General features: G+C 32.5%; 1 protein-coding gene across 2 annotated transcripts in view; it reads right to left on the bottom strand.

Moving 5' to 3' along the window:
* The window catches only part of LOC141556651 (serine/threonine-protein kinase MRCK beta), a 152,998-nt gene that overhangs the window by 103,685 nt on the left and 30,536 nt on the right, over window positions 1-18,777 (bottom strand). Inside the window, exons 2-3 of one of the 2 annotated variants that reach the window (XM_074291108.1) lie at window positions 12,203-12,294; window positions 137-220 (exon numbers count right to left, since the gene is read on the bottom strand). In XM_074291108.1, coding sequence (XP_074147209.1) covers window positions 137-220; window positions 12,203-12,294 — 176 coding nt within the window. The remainder of the gene's footprint in view (window positions 1-136; window positions 221-12,202; window positions 12,295-18,777) is intronic. The other variant, XM_074291109.1, reaches the window with a different exon arrangement.

Here is an 18,777-nt window from a genome sequence, read left to right as displayed (position 1 = left end):
CTCAAAAAGAACAGAGTTCTTCTTTGAAAGAACGAAAAAGCAACAAAAGTATATAGTTAAATCCCAAAGAGCTTCACTTTGATATTCTCTTTTACCACATTTAAAATTCTATTATGTTGGGACATGTAATTCTTACCTCTGCTCTTTTTAGCATTTCCCACTTATTGAGAATCTTCATTGCATAAATGCGTTCAGTGTTTTTCATTTTAACCACAGCAACCTGAAAAATAAATGTTGGTTTACAAAAATGGATTTAAGAGAGAATAAAAATTATGAATGTTTTATTAAAAGGAAAATAAAACACTGATTTTCCTGAATTTGGGGGAAATAAATTGTCCTTGATAGCTGAAGGTTTTTTTCCCAATTATGAATTAAAAATTATTTTAAAAAATAGATGCTTTCCTGACTTTTCAATCAGAATACAGCTTTTATCAATCATTACACTATGCTACAATAAAATATGCAGTGATGCTTTTAAAATCTATGTATGTACACGGAATTGTTTACCTTTATCCCAAATGACTCCAGAATATGCTTGGAAAGTCATCATGCCTGTTTAAAAGTTTTTTGTCTTCTTTAATGTCAAGTCAGCCTCTTGCAATCCCCTAACCTTTTAAATTGTATTTTTTTCACTGATATGGATATGGAAATAAAATAACTAAGACCATTGTAGATATGTGCAAAGTTAGAATTAAAAGACAGGAAGGAAAAAATATATGAATTCTGAAAGATCTGAAATGTTTGGTTTTTTTGCTAAATTCTCTAATTTCTAAATTTTCGAATTGCTTGCTATCTTGGGGGAGAGGAGAAAAATTTGGAACACAAAGTTTTACAAAGGTGAATGTTGAAAACTATCTCTGCATGTACTTGGAAAAATAAATACCATAATAAAAAAATTTTTTTTAACTCAACATAGATAAAAATTAAATGGAGAAAACTTTTATTATATATGAATTTGCCTTTAAAAAAAAAAAACTCCTTCACTCTCAACACACATTTTTACAAATAAATTCTTTTAATTTTTATAGTTATAAATATTAAACACAAATATATAATTACTGGCATGTAAGCACAAATAATTAGCAATTTGGGATAACTATCTGACAGTACAATTGTGGCTTTCTTTTCTGTAAACAGTGGTCCTAAAATTTTTCAAAATTCTACATCTTTCAAAATTAAACTTCTAGAATTGAAGGATTAAAAATGAAAACTGACTCACAATACCAAGATACTTTAACAAGTTTAAAAAGTCACATCTTAAAATTCCACACTAAGTCAGGGAAGGGTATCATTTATCTCATTATTTTATCTCTGGTAATAAACAGGGTTTAAAAAAAAAATGGTTCGGGGGGGGGGAGCCACTAAATCCAGTTTCTTTTATATCTATTTTATATCTTCTATAATAAAAGATTTGAACTGATATACAAGTGGATACATTCCTGTCCAGACTCTAAAATCTGCTTAATTTCCCTCATGACTACCCATTTACCCTCTGCACAATTGCTAAAGTGGTTTTCCTACAGCACAGGTTTGATCTTTGCCTCCCAATACATTCTAAATCTTTCAGATTAAATATAAACACTCTTCATAATAATCTTGTCCTTTCTTTCCAGTCTTCTTAAACATTACATCCCTCTGCACATTCTAATATTGCCATACTGGTCAAATTGCCTTCTTCACTGTTTACTTGCCTTTGTACTGCTGGTTGTCTCACACACACACATACAGTATAATTTCCTATACTTCTGACTCTTGGAATCTCTGGCTTCCTTCAAGGTTTAACTGATACTACCTTTCAGAGTCCTCCTTATTCCCAGTTCTAATTGCTTTTCTTTCATTCTCCATTCCTCATATAAAGATTATTAACTTATTTTTACAAGAATTTATTATCTGGCCCACTCTCCCACCATCCTCAATTGAACAATAAAAAAGAAAATGTAAATCCTCATAAATATATATAGTCAAATAAAAAAAATTCTCACATTAAAAATAAATAAATAAATAAATAAATAAATAAATAAATAAATAAATAAATAAATAAGTAGATAGATAAATAAATAGATAAATAATTAAATAATTAAAGTCTCTGCTTATACTGCAAATTAGACTCATGAGGGTGGTACCAGAAGAAAGGTGAGAAAAGGAATGGGCTGGAATAATTATAGTCCATATTTACGTAGTATATTGTGATTTTTGAAAATACATTATTTTATATGCTCTATGTCAATGAACACAACCCAGAAAGGGAAGGGAGTTTATAGAGTCAAAGCAAAGTCCAGTTTTGAAAGGATTTTAATATGCAATGGCATCAGACACTAGAGATATATCTACTGGAATATATTTAATTAATTCTTTTTTATAAGATAAAAAAATGAAACAATGAACTGATATGTTAGCAATTGAGATACCTTTACGTGGTAAGTCAAATTGAAAAGATCACAACAAAATAAGAATTTCCAAGGTCAAATCAAAATTTGGACAAGTGCCTTACATTTAGTAGAGAAAAGTAGTTCTCCTTTGAAAGGCAGCACAGCAAACAGAAAAGACATTAAGCCTGGAAGATTTAGGTTTAAGTCCTAAGTTTAAGTAATTTCAATTTCCTTAACTGTGAAATGGAAATAACATTATGTATACTATCTAAACCACAGAGCTACCATAAAAATCAAACAAAATGATGTATATAATAGCATTATTATAAAAGTTATTTAAAGCAATGGTAAATTCTCTAACAAAGGTCATATATGTAAGCCATATAGGAAATGAACACGAATATATATATATATATATATATAACAGTTCAAAGAAGACCAAATATCATTCTCTAAAGGATAAATGGTCAAAGGATATGAGCAAACAATTCTCAAAAGAACTGCAAACTATAAATTATATGAAAGACTGCTCCAAATCATTACTAAGAGAAATACACATTAAGACAACTCTTAAGTTTCATCTCATATATCCCAAGACAATTGGAAAAGATGACAAAAAAAAAAAAAAAATAGTACATGTTGGAGTTGTAGGAAAAATCAAGCACACTAATAAACTGTTAGTGAAAGAGTGAATTAATCCAACCATTTTGGAAATCAACTTGTAATTATGTGGAAATTAACTAAACTCTGATACACTTTCAAAGAAAATCCCAGTGCTAAGCAGCTGAATCCTATCTAGAAGTCAATGATTAAAAAGAGTCCTTTAAACCAAAATAGCAGTACTTTTTGTAGTAGCAAAGTATTGGAAACAAAGTAGATAATGACTGACTGGGAAATGACTAAACAAACTGTTAACATTAACGGAAAATATGAAAAATACAAGGAAGTATGAAAAAGACTTACATAAACAAAATAAATTAAGTGGAACAGAGAAACAATATAACTAGAACATAAATGTAAATGGAAAAAACAAATGAAATTAAATGCTGTGAAATTAATCAAATTTAGCCCCAAAGAAGAGATGTGAAAATGTACCTGCTTCCATTCTTTCATGGGCTATGGATGTAAAACACTGTAAGTAAAGTTAGAGGTGGATACTGTGTTGGTGAGTTTCACTGAACTGATGGGGTTTTTTATTTGTCTTTTTTATTTCCTTGTGGGAAAAATAAGTTGAAAATAGATATCAAAACACTTTTTTTTTAAGGAGCAAATGTAGATAAGGATAATTTCAATATTGTTTATAAAAATCGATTTATTTATGCTTATTATTATATCATATTCATTTTCAAAATTATCTCTCAGTATGTCCTTCAAATGTTATAAAGACTGAAAAACATGGAAGGAAAAAAAAGCATAAGAGCTAAACCAACATACAACAACTATGTCTGAGGGAACAGGACATATTCTATATCCAATCTCTAACTTTTACAATGAAAAAAGAAAGGTATATTTTTTCAATTGTACTCTGGCACCAAGACTTATCAAATACATTGCATTTAGTTTCACTGTATTGTTGTATCCATTTACATTACTAAAAATTTTATATGGGTGATTTTAAATTATATATTATTTTCTGCTTACTTCCTTGTTTCTCTGAATTCTTAATATTCATCATTTTTTGAAGTCCAGCAATATAACATTTGTGTTCTACAATTTGCTTAGCCATTATCCGATGGAGGGGCACAATTTTTTTTTTTTAAACCAAATGTTCAATGTAAAATGCTATGAATATTCTGGCATATTTAGGAATCTCCCTTTCTGTCTTTAACTCCCTTTTACTTCAGGTCAAGGAGAAAGATCTACAAATCAATTATTATGAACAAATTGGTCCCTTTTCTTTTTTAAGCATAATTCCAAATTGCTTTCCAAATTTGTTGGACAAATTTACAGCTTCAACAGCAGTGTATTAACATACTTGTCTTCCTGTAGCCTCTCCAGCAATAATTCCATCTTTTGGTCATGTTTATCAACTTGCTGAAGGAATATTTTAAAATTCTTTGATAAATTGAAAATATTAATATTTTTTGCTCTAAAAATTATTTTAAAGAATTCTCGGGAAAAGTGAAGGACAATTCTTTTTTATTTAAAGGAAAAAATAAAGTTGTTAGCAAATTGATAAAGAAATTCAACAAAATTAAACAAAAAAATATCTCATCTAGACATGGAGGAAGGCAAAAATATAGTCTTCAGAGATTAAAGAGTTTATATTCTAATGAGGAAAAACAAAACATAGAAAGGGGGTTAGGGAAGAGGATGAAAGGGGAATGAGGTGAATAATTTTGAAGCCAGTAGAATAAAGAAGGAAAGCTGGTTTTTTAGTTACTCTACAAAATGGACACTCCAGGAGGAATTCACCAATGGGAAGACCTTGTAAAAGGACATGCCAAGATGAGCAGATCACAAGATGCTTATAGGGTGTTACTGAATAAAGCAGACTCAAGCATGGAGGGAAGTTTAAAAATGAGCCAGTAATAGAGGAATCAAGGTTCTGAAATTCAATGAAGTTAAAATTGTTTTTCTATCCGTAGGAAGATTAAAGTAAGGTATTCCAGAAAGTACCTTCTTTAACTCTACAAGCTATTCTCATCAACTCTTATTTAATTTAGATCATCAAAATAAGACTTCTGGGAGGGAACATACTGATTGATTCCTTAGGGAAAGTGGTCCATATGTTATTACATATGGTTTTTTCTTCTGAGATTATGATATTACCTAAAATTGCATGGAGCAGAATTACATTGGAGGACATGGGGAAATATATCAGTTTGGACTTCTCTCTCTCCAAGTTAGAAATAGCTTGGATATAGATTAATGGGTAATAAAATTGTTACTGGCAACTGGTATATAAACATACAAGAGTACAGTATTGGTATTAATAGCTTGTTCTCTAATAAAACTCAGAATTGCTCTAATTTGTGTTTTTATCATTACTAGTGATTTGAAGAAATCTTTCAAATGATAAGCAATTTACAATTTTTTTTCAGGATTATTTGTTCATAACATTTCACAATGTAGGCTTACATATTTGAATTCCCTATATAGAGAATCAGAACCATATCAAAAATACTTAATGAAATATTTTCTTTAATTAATAGTTGTTCTTCTTGCCCTAGCTGCACTTATTTTGTTTGTGTAAAAGCTCTCCAACTTCACAATCAATTTTGTTTTCTTCTATGCCTTTAATTAAGAATTTTATTCTAATCCTATTTGTGAAAGGTAGCTGATTTTACCCTCTTCTACTTTTTTTTTTTTTTAAATGTGACTTTTAGGGGCAGCTAGGTGGTATTGTAGATTGAGCACCAGCCCTGAAGTCAGGAGGACTTGAGTTCAAATCTAGTCTCAGACACTAAACACATCCTAGTTATGTGATCCTGGGCAAGTCACTTACCCCCAATTGCCTCAGCAAAACAAATAAACTAAATGAATGAATAAACAAATAAATTGAATAAAATAAAATGTGACTTTTAATTTTAACTTAAAAAAAACTCTTTCCACCTTTTGTTTATTTTGGTACTATGTTATATGTAATATGTTACATAATACTGCTTGAATTTTCCTAATAACTCTTATCTAATAAGTAATTTTTCTAAAGTTTATCAAACCCTTAGATTATTGTCTACATTTGATTTTGTCTATCTAATAATGTTTTTCTTTGATTAATTTATAATTTTTTTCACAGTATATATGCATGAGTAATTTTTTTAATAATATTATCCCTTGTATTCATTTTTCCAAATTATCCCCTCCCTCCCTCTACTCCCTCCCCTTGATGACAGGCAATCCCATACATTTTACATATGTTACAATATAACCTAGATAACAATATATGTGTGTAAATACCATTTTCTTGTTGCACATTAAGTATTAGCTTCCGAAGGTATAAGTAACCTGGGTAGATAGAAAGTAGTGCTAACAATTTACATTCACTTCCCAGTGTTCCTTCTCTGGGTGTAGTTATTTCTGTCCATCATTGATCAACTGGAAGTGAGTTGGATCTTCTTTATGTTGAAGATATCCACTCCCATTAGAATACATCTTCATACAACATTGAAGTGTACAGCGATCTTCTGGTTCTATTCATTTCACTCAGCATCAGTTGATGTAAGTCTCTCCAAGCCTCTCTGTATTCCTCCTGTTGGTCATTTCTTACAGAGCAATAATATTCCATAACCTTCATATACCATAATTTACCCAACCATTCTCCAATTGATGGACATCCATTCATCTTCCAGTTTCTAGCCACTACGAAAAGAGCTGCCACAAACATTTTGGCACATACAGGTCCCTTTCCCCTCCTCAGTATTTCTTTGGGATATAAGCCCAATAGCAACAATGCTGGATCAAAGGGTATGCACAGTTTGATAACTTTTTGGGCATAGTTCCAAATTGCTCCCCAGAATGGCTGGATTCTTTCACAACTCCACCAACAATGTATTAGTGTCCCAGTTTTCCCACATCCCCTCCAACATTCATCATTATTTGTTCCTGTCATCTTAGCCAATCTGACAGGTGTGTAGTGGTATCTCAGAGTTGTCTTAATTTGCATTTCTCTGATCAGTAGTGATTTGGAACACTCTTTCATATGAGTGGATATAATTTCAATTTCATCATCTAAGAATTGTCTGTTCATATCCTTTGACCATTTATCAATTGGAGAATGGTTTGATTTCTTATAAATTAGGATCAGTTCTCTGATTAATTTTCTTAAAACTAGTATAAAATGCCTTTCACAGTTACTACTTTAAAATGAGGTTTGAAAGTACAATTATATCTTCGTTGACACTTTTTTGCACTATTTTCCTTGAGATGCTAACTTTTCTTTTTTTGGCTGAGGCAATTGGGGTTAAATTACATGCCCAGGGTCACACAGCTAGGAAGTGTTAAGTGTCTGATGCAAGATTTGAACTCATATCCTCCTGATTTCAGGACTGGTGCTCTATTCACTGCACTACCTAGCTGCCCCTATTCTTTATTTTCTTTAGAGAGCATTTTATAACATTTATAATAAAGTCTTGGGTTTCTTGGTAAAATGGCTCACAAACATTCATATATTTTTAATGGGATTACCATACTTACCTCTTGGATTTTTAAAAATCGCTGATGGAAATGCTAACTACTTTTGCATATTTACTTTGTGTCCTCAGGTCTAGAATGTACTTATTTCTTCATTTAGTTTCTTTGCTTATTCTCTGGAACTTGACAAGAAAAATATATTTTTAGTGGCTAGTAGGTTTTAATAATTCTGAAAAATGTTTTTCATTTCCTTTTCCTTTTTTTTTTTGGTGAGGAGGGGAAGAACATATTAGATAAAGGTTTAGTGATCTTTTTTTTTTTAAAGCAGTTTTTAGATGCCCATCAATTGAAGAATGGCTGAATAAATTGTGGTATATAAATATTATAGAATATTATTGTTCTATAAGAAATGACCAACAACAGGATGATTTCAGAAAGGCCGGGAAAGACTTATATGAACTGATGCTAAGTGAAATGAGCAGGGCCAGGATATTATTATATACTTTAACAACAATACTATATGATGATCAATTCTGATGGAGATGAACCAAATCAGTTCCAATAGAGCAGTAATGAACTGAACACCCAGCGAAAGAACTCTGGGAGATGACTATGAACCACTAAATAGAATTCCCAATACCCCAGTTTTTGTCCGCCTGCATTTTTTATTTCCTTCATAGGTTAATTGTACACTATTTCAAAGTCTGATTCTTTTTGTACAGCAAAATAACTGTTTAGACATGTATACATATATTGCATTTAATTTATACTTTAACATATGTAACATGTATTGGTCAACCTGCCATCTGAGGGAGAGGGGTGGAGGGAAGGAGGGGAAAAATTGGAACAAAAGGCTTGGCAATTGTCAGTGCTGTAAAATTACCCATGCATATATCTTGTAAATAAAAAGATATAACAAAAACAAATAAACAAACAAACAAAAAAAAAAAAGGCAGTTTTTAGGGGCAGCTAAATGGCACAGTAGATAGCGCACCAGCCCTGAAGTCAGGAGGACCTCAGTTCAAATCCAGTCTCAAACACTTAATATTTAACACTTCCTAGCTGTGGGAAATTTTTAGAAATATTTCTATAGACTTCTCCCCCTTTTACTTTTTAATTCTTCTGATTTTCAAGATTTCCCCTCCATATATATTTTAGACTTGATTTTCCCATTTTTAAAAGCAGTATATGTCATTAATGCTCTTTATTTTGTCACTTACATTTTCAGATAGTATTTTTCCTTGAAGAAAAGATAGCTTCAGCTACACCCTAGAAATTTCATCACATTGTTTCAATGTTTTTCTTCTTTACATGGTTATTTTATTTGTGATTTATTCCTGGTTCATTTATTATGCAGGATGTCATTATTAAATCTTCATTTAGTTTTGTCTTGTGTACTATTTTTGTCTTATGAACTTTAAAGGGTTGCTTTTAGTATTTAGTATTTCTGCTTTTTTACATTACAGTACCCATGCACATGAAATTTTTGGAAAGGTATCATGTGGCAATGAGAAATATATATATATTTAATATTATAGGTCAGAGTATATAAATTTGTTATCTGTAAGCTTTCCAGTTAGTCTCTAATATTGATTCTGTAAGTTCTCAGATGTGTACCTTGTATATAGCAAATTGTTGATTTAATTTTCTTATACATTCTGCTTCAATTTTGTTTTCATGGATTTGTTTAATCTACTTACAATTAAGGTGATGACTATTAGGCTTCTATTTTCCTATCTTTATTTACTTTTTATTGATTCCACTTTTAAGTCAGCACTTTGTTCTTATACTGCGTACAAAAAGTAAGTTTTGTTTATACTCAGTCAGTAAGCATTTATTAAATACCTAATAGGCATCAGACACCGTTGCTAAGCTCTAGAGATATAAAAAGAGGCAAAAGACAGTATGAACTCCATGAGTTCACAATTTAACTGGGGAGACAAGAAGCAAGGGAAGGTAGAAGGATTAAGAGGGATTGGGAAAAGATTTTAGCTGGGACTTAAAGCCAAAGTAATTCAAAAGCAAAGAGGAGGAGGCAAAGGAGTACATTCTGTACATGCAAGGCAACCAAACAAAATATCCTGATTTGAGGGATAAAGCTTCTTGTTCATGGGACAGCAAGTAAGCCAGTGTCATAGGATCAAAGAGTACTATGTAAGAAAATTAAGTTAAAAGAAAGAAAGGGGCATAATGTTAGGAAGAGCTTTGAACACCAGAGGATTTTTTTTATATGATCCTGGAGGTAATGGAACCACTGGGGTATACTGAGTATGAAGATGACATGGTTAGACTAGTGTGCTTAATAACCAGTACTTTAGAAAAATTACTTTGATACTAGTCTATTCCCATAGACTCTAATCCTCTCTTCTTTACACATGTCCTATTCCAAGTTCATTGATTTTATTTAAAAATTTATAACTCCTCTTAAATTGTGGTCAATTTATTTTGAGATAATTCCTTAAATACTTTTTTTTTGGTTGAATGTCAATCTTTTTTCACTGATGATTAGGGTCAGTTTGTTATGTTATTTTGGGTTGCTTTAATATTCCATTTTTCTGAGGAGTAATCCTGGGCTATTCAAACTGGCACAGCTCATACATATTAAAATCATTTTCCTCCAAACTTTATTCTGGAAATTTTGACATTTTTCATTACCCACAATTTTGAGGATTTTCTCTGACAGCAACCTGCAGGTCTCATCAATCAAATCAATGTTGTCTAAACTTAAAAGTTCTGTGCAGCTTTCATGTATTTTTCCTTCAAGCTTTTAATTTGTTATGTTTTTCTGAGAGATTTATAAAACTTATATTATTTCTATTATTCCACCTACAAGGTCAGTACTGATGGTTTACACAGATTTCATGTTTTCTTTTAAAATGCTGTCTTTTGCCAACTGTTTTCCATTTATGTATTTTGTGTACAAATTTTTTTTTCTCCCTCAGAGCTACTTATTTCTCTTTTGAATTATTCTTTATTTCTTACTATTATTTGATAATCTCTGGGGTGTTTGCAGAAGTCTTTTGATCAGGGAATTATGGGTCGTTTTCCTTTAAAATAGCCTACTTGCTCATAGTGTTCTGGTTTATCTTTACATTTTGCTCCTTTGCTCTTTCCTCATGTCTTCATGAAACTAATCTTATCTGCTTTAAGTTAAGGTTTTATTTGGGTGTTTTGCCTTAACTATTTAGTCATTCAGATTCTCATTAGCTTGTAAAGCTACTTGTTTATGGTTTACTTCTTCAGTCTTCGGAGTATTTTTGCAGAGACCTTCAAGGCCTCAGTTTCTTAAATTGTGGTTCAACAACCCTATATGGAGTCTTGTAACTGAATATGGGGATCATAAAATTATGATTTATTTTCGGTAAATGTTTGATATGTATGACTAGTTTATATATCTATATACGCAGGATCATGTAAAAGTTTCTCAGGCAAAATGAGGTCATAAGTGGAGAAAATTAAGAAGCCCTATTCTTTAGACTATGACCATACTCCTCATCTTCCTTGACTTTTGAGAGATCATGAGGACCGGGTTTGGGGAGTTTGCCAAAAGTAAATTCTGAGCGAAAAGGCTTGTGTATATTACTAGTTTCCTCTCCTTCAAGCATGAAAACTCTTTTTCCCTCTCTAGCTTTGCCTTTGTCTTCCACCTCCCTCCTCAACTCCAAATGCTTTCCTTTTTCTTTGGGTATGTGGGGAAAATTAGAGTCTGCTACTTCTTGTGGGGCAGAGGGTTTTAGGTTAAATTACTATTGAAGGGAGGGAGGGCAAAGAGAATTTATTACTCCAGGTATGTGTAGTGAGCTGAAGGAGAATTGGGAGGCATCTCTAAGTATTAAGTTCTCCAATGTTATTTAATGGGTTAACTTGAGCAGTGTTCCTGCCTTATCTGACAAAATGAACTTAAGTTACACTATATCTGAAGCATAATTTCATATCCTGAAGGTTTCTAGGTTGCGAGGATTTGACTAGATGTGTAGATGTTTTCCATCTCCTGTGATCCTTAATCATAACTTCTCTTTACTTCAATTCAACAAACATTTATTAAGTGCTTATTAAATGCAAGGAATTACACTAGGAAGTAAGGATATAAAGACAAAAATAAACAGCAGCAACCCTCAAGCAGTTGGCATCCTACCAAACATACTTATTTGATTCATATTCTGCTTCCTAATTGTCACTATACAAACCAGTACACTTTAATGTGTACAACATATTGTGCAGTATACTGCCAGTGAAATAAGTATAGCTATGAATGGAGAAAAAATGTTTTAGTGCTTATTAATTCTAGAATAAGAGAAATTCTGCATATTAATTAGAAGTACACAGCACTAAACCTATTTTAGTACAAAATAATTCTTACTTAAAGATCTGAGAAAAAGTTATCTTTTATACTTCCTGATATTTAGGAAGGGTTGGCTTCATTTGGTGTACACACTTTGTTGTTGTAGCTTAGGTTTCACTGTATCTAAGACAGGAAATATCAAACCTGCTAGTACTATTTCATTATGCAAAAGTTCTCAAAGGTAATTAATCAAACTTCATATATTCCCTAATCATCATGTAAATACAGCACTGTTACTTTGTTAGTCTTAACTCTACCTTTTGGCAATGGCCTGAAAACCTAACAATATCCTAATTGTCTAATTAGGACATTAAATCTATTTACTCCCTCCCCAAAGGAGGGGGGGAAAACTCAACAACTGGAGATACTTAATTTTAAATACAGTGGACCTTAGTTTTAAAATTAAAGTTTACCTTACCTCACCAAATGCACCTCTTCCAATTACTTTAATTATTTCAAAGTCATCTCGATGAAGCTGCATTTCCTTCACCAGTTGTGTGAATGGCTTTGCTACAAATAAAAATGTAAAATTAAAGCTTAAACCAGTGCACCTGTAAATTTTAATTCTACATGAAATAAGTGTGGCTAATTACAATAACTAATTAAGTGCTTAGCACTGTGGAGGGAAAAGACAAATTAATTTATAAATTTTAAGTCATTATTTAACTTAAATACTCCCAAAAAATCTCTATGTAGAAAGATTCCCAAAATTTGGATGACAATCCAATAAAAGATAAAATTACAATTAGGGTAGACAGTTTATTGTAATAGAATCTAGTCTGAATTAATATTGAGATGAGTAGTGATGCCACACTTCCTCAGACCAATGTTCCTTCTATAATCAAGTGAATGATAAATGTATGAAAAGGATATGCTAGATAAATCTAGGAGCTGTCCTTCAACAATGGTACTCTCAAAAGATGAATAAGGATGGTAAAAGAATTAAAAATATAGGTCCCACAGATATCAAAATATATAACACAATACTTTTTGTTACAAAGAGCTGAAAACAAAATAGATGCTCAATCTATTTTGCTTATCTTAATATAAGGAAATTAAAGCTGGCACTATGGACAGAATGATGAAAATGGAAACCAAATTTCAAATCCTGCTTCAGACACTAGCTGTGTAATCCAGAGCAAATCGCTTAATCTTTCTATGCTTCAGTATCCTTATTGTAAAATGAAGGGGTTGGGTGGCCTCTAATGTTGCTTCTGGTTCTAAATGTCAAATTCTAAGATTCTATAAATTTCCAAGATTACACAGACACTAAGAGCACTGAAAAGGGCTTCAGTTTATCACCTGTCTCAACAATATTATCTCTCATATCACTGCTACTATACTAGAGTGTTAAAGGTTTACAAAATTATATAGTGATAATTGTATAATTGTTAGAAATCAAGTGAACTGACAGGTGTACAGATGCTTTTATTCACCAAACAGAAAAAGAAGTAAGAGTCTAGGGGTTTCTCCTTTAGTAGATACAAGACAGGTTTCTCTTTCCAAAGGAACAAGGGGCTAAGTGCAGAAAAAAATTAACTGATTATATCAAAAACAAACAAAAAAGGCATTAAAATCCCAACTTTGTCATTCACTACCTCTAGGATCCTGGAGAAGACAATTAAACTCTCTAGACCTCAATTTTCTCATGAGAGGACAGATAAGATAATTCACAATGTCTTTAATAATTCTAAATTTTGGAATCAGCATCCTAAGGCACCAAAAGGCCTCAATTATAAGTTATCCAGAAGACCACTTGAGCTTTTCAAATATATATCCCCAGTACCCAGCATAGAATGTAGCAAGGCCCTGAATAAATGTTTGTTCATTGGTTAATTGGTTGGTGGAATAACTAATAAGTCTTCTGATACAGAGGAAGGAAGGAAGTGAAAGCAAATGAAGAGGGAGAGATAAGGGATAAATAATTAGAATGAAGATAATATAGATAGGAAAGATAGCAACAAAAAAAATGTAAGCTGCATGGGAACAGTGAGTTTGAAGAGAGGAGACTCAATCCACCCACCTAGATTCTATTTACTTTTCTTATTTAACTCACTTATTATCCTTTGAAGATCTTGAGATTCTGACTAGATACTTTTTTTTCTTCCTATTAAGATATTAGCATATTCTAATAGGGCAACATCATTATATAGCACCATTCAGCTGATAAAATGTAAATTTACTGTGGGTTTTTCTTGCCTCTTCTATTAATATTTCAAAGTTACTGGATTTTTCATTAGAAAATCTTGAAAGTCCTCTATACCAGTGATCTTCAAACTTTTTAAATAGGGGGCCAGTTCACTGTCCCTTAGACTGTTGGAGGGCCAGACTATAATAAAAACAAAAACTCACACTCTAATCCGGTGGGCTGCATAAACATCCTCAGCGAGCTACAGTTTGAGAACCCCTGCTCTATACCATTAAAGATCCATTTTCCCCCCATAGGATAACACTGAGCTTTGCAAGGTAAATTATTCTTGGTAATATAAGCCTGTGTCTTAGTTTGCCTTTTGAAATGTTGCATTCCAAAATCTCTCCTTTATGCAGAAACTGCTAGGTCTCCTGTAGTCTTGATTGTGATTCCTTAAACTACTTATTTCTGAATGCTGGCAGAATATTTTTCTTTGGGAGTTTCCCTTTTGTGGATTCTTTCAGGAAACTGAATTCTTTCCTAAATTTCCTATTACTGTTTAGAGTACCATCATTATTAACCTGGGTTTTTTCCTCTACTCCTCATTCTTGCTGTTGCCAAGTTCTATCAAGATTTGTTGAATAAATTCTCTTCTTTCTGACACCATCACTACCTTGATGAAGGGCTCCATCAAGTTAAACCTACTGTTTGTTCTTCATTCTTAAGGTCAACCATGACACATCAGGGAGGTGATGCCATGCCATGCAAGTGAGGTGGATTTAAGTGAGAGAAGGCTAGAAAGTCACTAGTCTCGCTTTGTACTTCAGAGCCATTTGAATACAGTGGCAAGATATAGATCAGGACAACTGGAGATAGTCCTGGTGGCAGTGGGAATCCTTGACAAGTCATACCTAAAATATTATAAAAGCCTCCTTGGTTAGTCTCCCTGTAACAAGCCTTTCCTCACTCCAGTCCATTCTTCATTCAGTTGTCAACCTGATCATCCTGGAACTCAGGTCTAATCAAGTCATGCTTTCTTTCCCAATTTAATAAATTCAGTGGCTTCCTATTATCTCTAGAATTAAGCAGAAAAACTTCTGTTTTCCTTCTTTTTTTCTACCTGTCTTCCAAACTTCTTACACATCATATACCCCACCCCATCCTTCCTCAAATATATGTAGTAATACTGGCTTCCTTGTTCTTCAAACAAGATACATCTCCAGGCATTTTCAGATTCTCCTCCATGACAGAAATTCTCTGCTACTTCATCTCCATTTCTTGACTTCCTTCAAATCCCAGATAAAATTCCATCTTCTACACAAATCTTTTCCAATCTCTTTTAACTTCTCTTACCTTTCCTCTGCTATTATCTACAATTTTTCCTGTACAGGTCTTGTTTACATTTGTTTGTATTCGACTGTGAGCTCCTTGGGGGCACTTCTTTTTGTCTTTCTTTGTAACTTACCCCCTCTCCAGCTTAATATAGAATTAATACAGGAAGTGAACATTAATTAGGAGCTTAATAAATGCTTCTCAACTTTCTAACTTCATTTTTCCCTCTGATTTTAATAGACAACAATTTTCATTTATGCTTTCTGTAAAACATATCTAGGACTTTTTCTCACTATGGTTTTCGGGAGTCCAGTTATTCTTAAATTATATTTCCTTGACCTGTTTTCCAAGCCAGTTGTTTTTGTTATGCAATCTCACATGTTCCATGTTTCGATTTTCTTCTAACATTTCTTGAGATTTCATGGAGTCATTGATTTGTCTTTGATCTATTCTAGTTTTGAGGGAATCTTTTAAAAAAGAAAAAAACAGCTTTTTAAATTTTTTCAAAATACAGGCAAAAATAATTTTTGACATTCACCCTTGCAAAACCCTGTGTTCCAATTTTTTTCTCCTTCCCTTTCTCCATCCCCTTCCCCTAGACAGCAAGTAATCCAATACAGGTTAAATATGTGTAATTCTTCTAAACATATTTCTACATTTATCATTCTGCACAAGAAAAATCAGATTAAAAGGGGGAAAAAATGAGGGGGAAAAACAACCACCAACAACATTTTAAAAAGTGAAAATACTATGTTGTAATCCACATTCAGTCCCCACAGTCCTCTCTCAAGATGTAGATGGTTCTAACTCCATCACAAGTCTTTTGGAATTGACCTGAATCACCTCATTGTTGAAAAGAACCAAGTCCATCACAGTTGATCAATGGATAGTTCTTGTAAGCTACTTAGTCTCCAATTTTTTCCTCAAAAGAGAATTATTATTTCATCTCTATGTAAGAGAATTTACATAGTCTTTGTGGAAAGTACATTTTTCCTTTGGATGCCTATATACAATTTTTACAATTACTTCTTTTGGGACATCTTTAGATTAGCTATAAGAAATATACCTATCAGTGTTTTCTTTTGATACGTTCATTTAGTTCCTATGCTGTGCTTTTGTGCCAGAGCCAGGCTTTATCCATTATTTCAAGTGGTAAATTCAGACCTGCTTTTCACTCTTTGTTATTGTTTGCTTGCATTTTTGTTTTCCTTCTCAGGTTTTTTTTTTTTTTTCCTTTCTAGATCTGATTTTTCTTGTGCATCAAGATAACTATGTAAATATGTATACATATGTTGGATTTAACATATATTTTAACATACTTAATATGTATTGGACTACCTGCCATCTAGAGGAGAGATTTGGGAGGAGGGAAAAATCTGGAACAGAAAGTTTTGCAAGGGTCAATGTTGAAAAAATTACCCATGCATATGTTTTGTAAATAAAAAGCTATAATTAAAAAAAAAAAAAAAAACACACAAAGAAAATTCAGACCTGCTTGGTATCTCTCTCGTTCACCTGAGTTTCTACAATGAACTATATCTTCCAGTGTTAGGCCGCCAGATCTTTTTGGTTCAAAGCACCGTCTTCAGGGCAGCTAGATAGAACAGTGGAAAGAGCACAGCTATGAAGTCAAGAGGACTTAAAAGCACTATCTTCCAGGGATTTTCTGCCATCTTATGGAAAAAGGTATCTCAGAAACCCTTGGGCCTAGCCTAATCTGATCTTAGATTGTGCTGTGCTTTTCATTTCTTCTTTCATTGAGCTGTGGCTCCCAAACATTTCCAAGATACCCACTTCTGGAGTTTCCTGACTACTTTCTTGAAGAACCTTCTGCTCTTAGTGCTGTAAAAGACAGAGTCTTGCAGGTTACATATTCCTCCAGCTGGTCTCTAGTTATGCTGGGAGACCGTCTTGGACTGGTTTTGAATTGGGTTTTTCCTTGCATAGAGTCTAGGCACTACTGACATATTGTGCAATTCTACAGTAAAAGAAGTTGCTTAATATAGTTTCTCACTGATTTTTTTTTTTAAACTATTAGTCTAATGTGAATTTTAGAGTTTGTTGGAGCATGTAGGAGCTGAGTTTTAGACATATATAACATAGATATGGCTCAGTGGTGCATTGGATAAAGTGTTGAGCCCAGAGCGCAAATCCAGTCTTAGATACTTACAAGCTTAGGGATCCTGGGTAAGTCAAATGACCTGTCTGCTTCAGTTTTCTCAAATATAAACTGGGATAATAACAGCATCTATCTCCTACCTCACAAAGTTGTTGTAAAGATCAAATGAGGTGATATTTGTAAAGTGCTTAGCACACTGCCTGACATACAGATGGCACTTAATAAATGTTTATTCTCTGCCTACTATTCAGGCAATCATCTTGGTCAAAAATCCTGTGCTATCAATTAAAGTTTTAAATTTAACAGTTTTAAATATAACAGTGTTAGAATACATCTAAATTTGTGATAACCTTAGTACCTACTATGAAAGCTATAAAAATAGAAGTGATGGATTTAGGGTGCAAATTGAAACTTTTTGGTGGGGCATGGACAATATAAATTTCTTAAGACATTACAATGATATTTGTTATAAGGTTCCACTTTCATTTTTCCCACCTCATTGGGCAAGAGAACTATTTTTTTTTTTTTTGGCTGAGGCAATTGGGGTTAAGTGACTTGCCCAGGGTCATACATCTAGGAAATGTTAACTGAATGAGGCCAGATTTGAACTTAGGTGCTCCTGACTTCAGAGCTGGTGCTCTATCTATATCCACTGAGCTACCTAACTGCCTCTATTTGTAAAATTTTTTAAAAATTAATTTGGAAACAAAAGATTGCTAGAAAAAGATATTCAATACGATTGATTTCTCACTTTTAAATCTTTTGCAAACTAGCTTCCAAATTTATCATTCAACTGAAATTACTCTTTCCAATGTTAATAATTATTTCTTAATTGCCAAATTTAATTCTCAAAATCTCAGATCTTAATTCTCATAACCCTTGCCTTTTCTTTAATCTAACAGCTATGCACTTTGACAATGATGTCACTGGAAGTTTTCATTTTGAGATGACCATGTGATACTTTCTGGTTTCACTTTGCTCTCTGATTATAATAGATCTTTCCATTTATAATTTCTTGAAATATTTTACAAAATGAGTCAAATGATTCTTGGATAATTTCTCTTTGAACTATTTTCCAAGGTGAGTTGGCTTTTATATTGTATCATTAAATTTTGTCCCATCTTTCCAATCTTTTGATTTAAAAACATCATTTCTTGGATCATTAGGTTGAGTGCTTTCTGTATGACCTATTCTAATTTTCAAGGAACAGTCGAATAAGATTTACCATCTTCCAGCTTATGAATCCTTCTCATTATGTTCTCCCTAGATTTCATTTCATTCAATATTACATTTTGTAATCATGCTTCATTCCGTCCAAATACTCTTGAAGTCCCTGAGGCAAGGTCAATTTTTTTTTCTATGAAGCTCTACTTGAAATTATTGTAAAACAGAATACTCCTTTCCTTGTGGA

This window comes from Sminthopsis crassicaudata, chromosome 2 (assembly GCF_048593235.1).
Source record: "Sminthopsis crassicaudata isolate SCR6 chromosome 2, ASM4859323v1, whole genome shotgun sequence".
Lineage (NCBI taxonomy): Eukaryota > Metazoa > Chordata > Mammalia > Dasyuromorphia > Dasyuridae > Sminthopsis > Sminthopsis crassicaudata.
The sequence above is the reverse complement of the archived record's forward strand: the minus strand, read 5'-3'. Positions and strand labels throughout refer to the sequence as shown.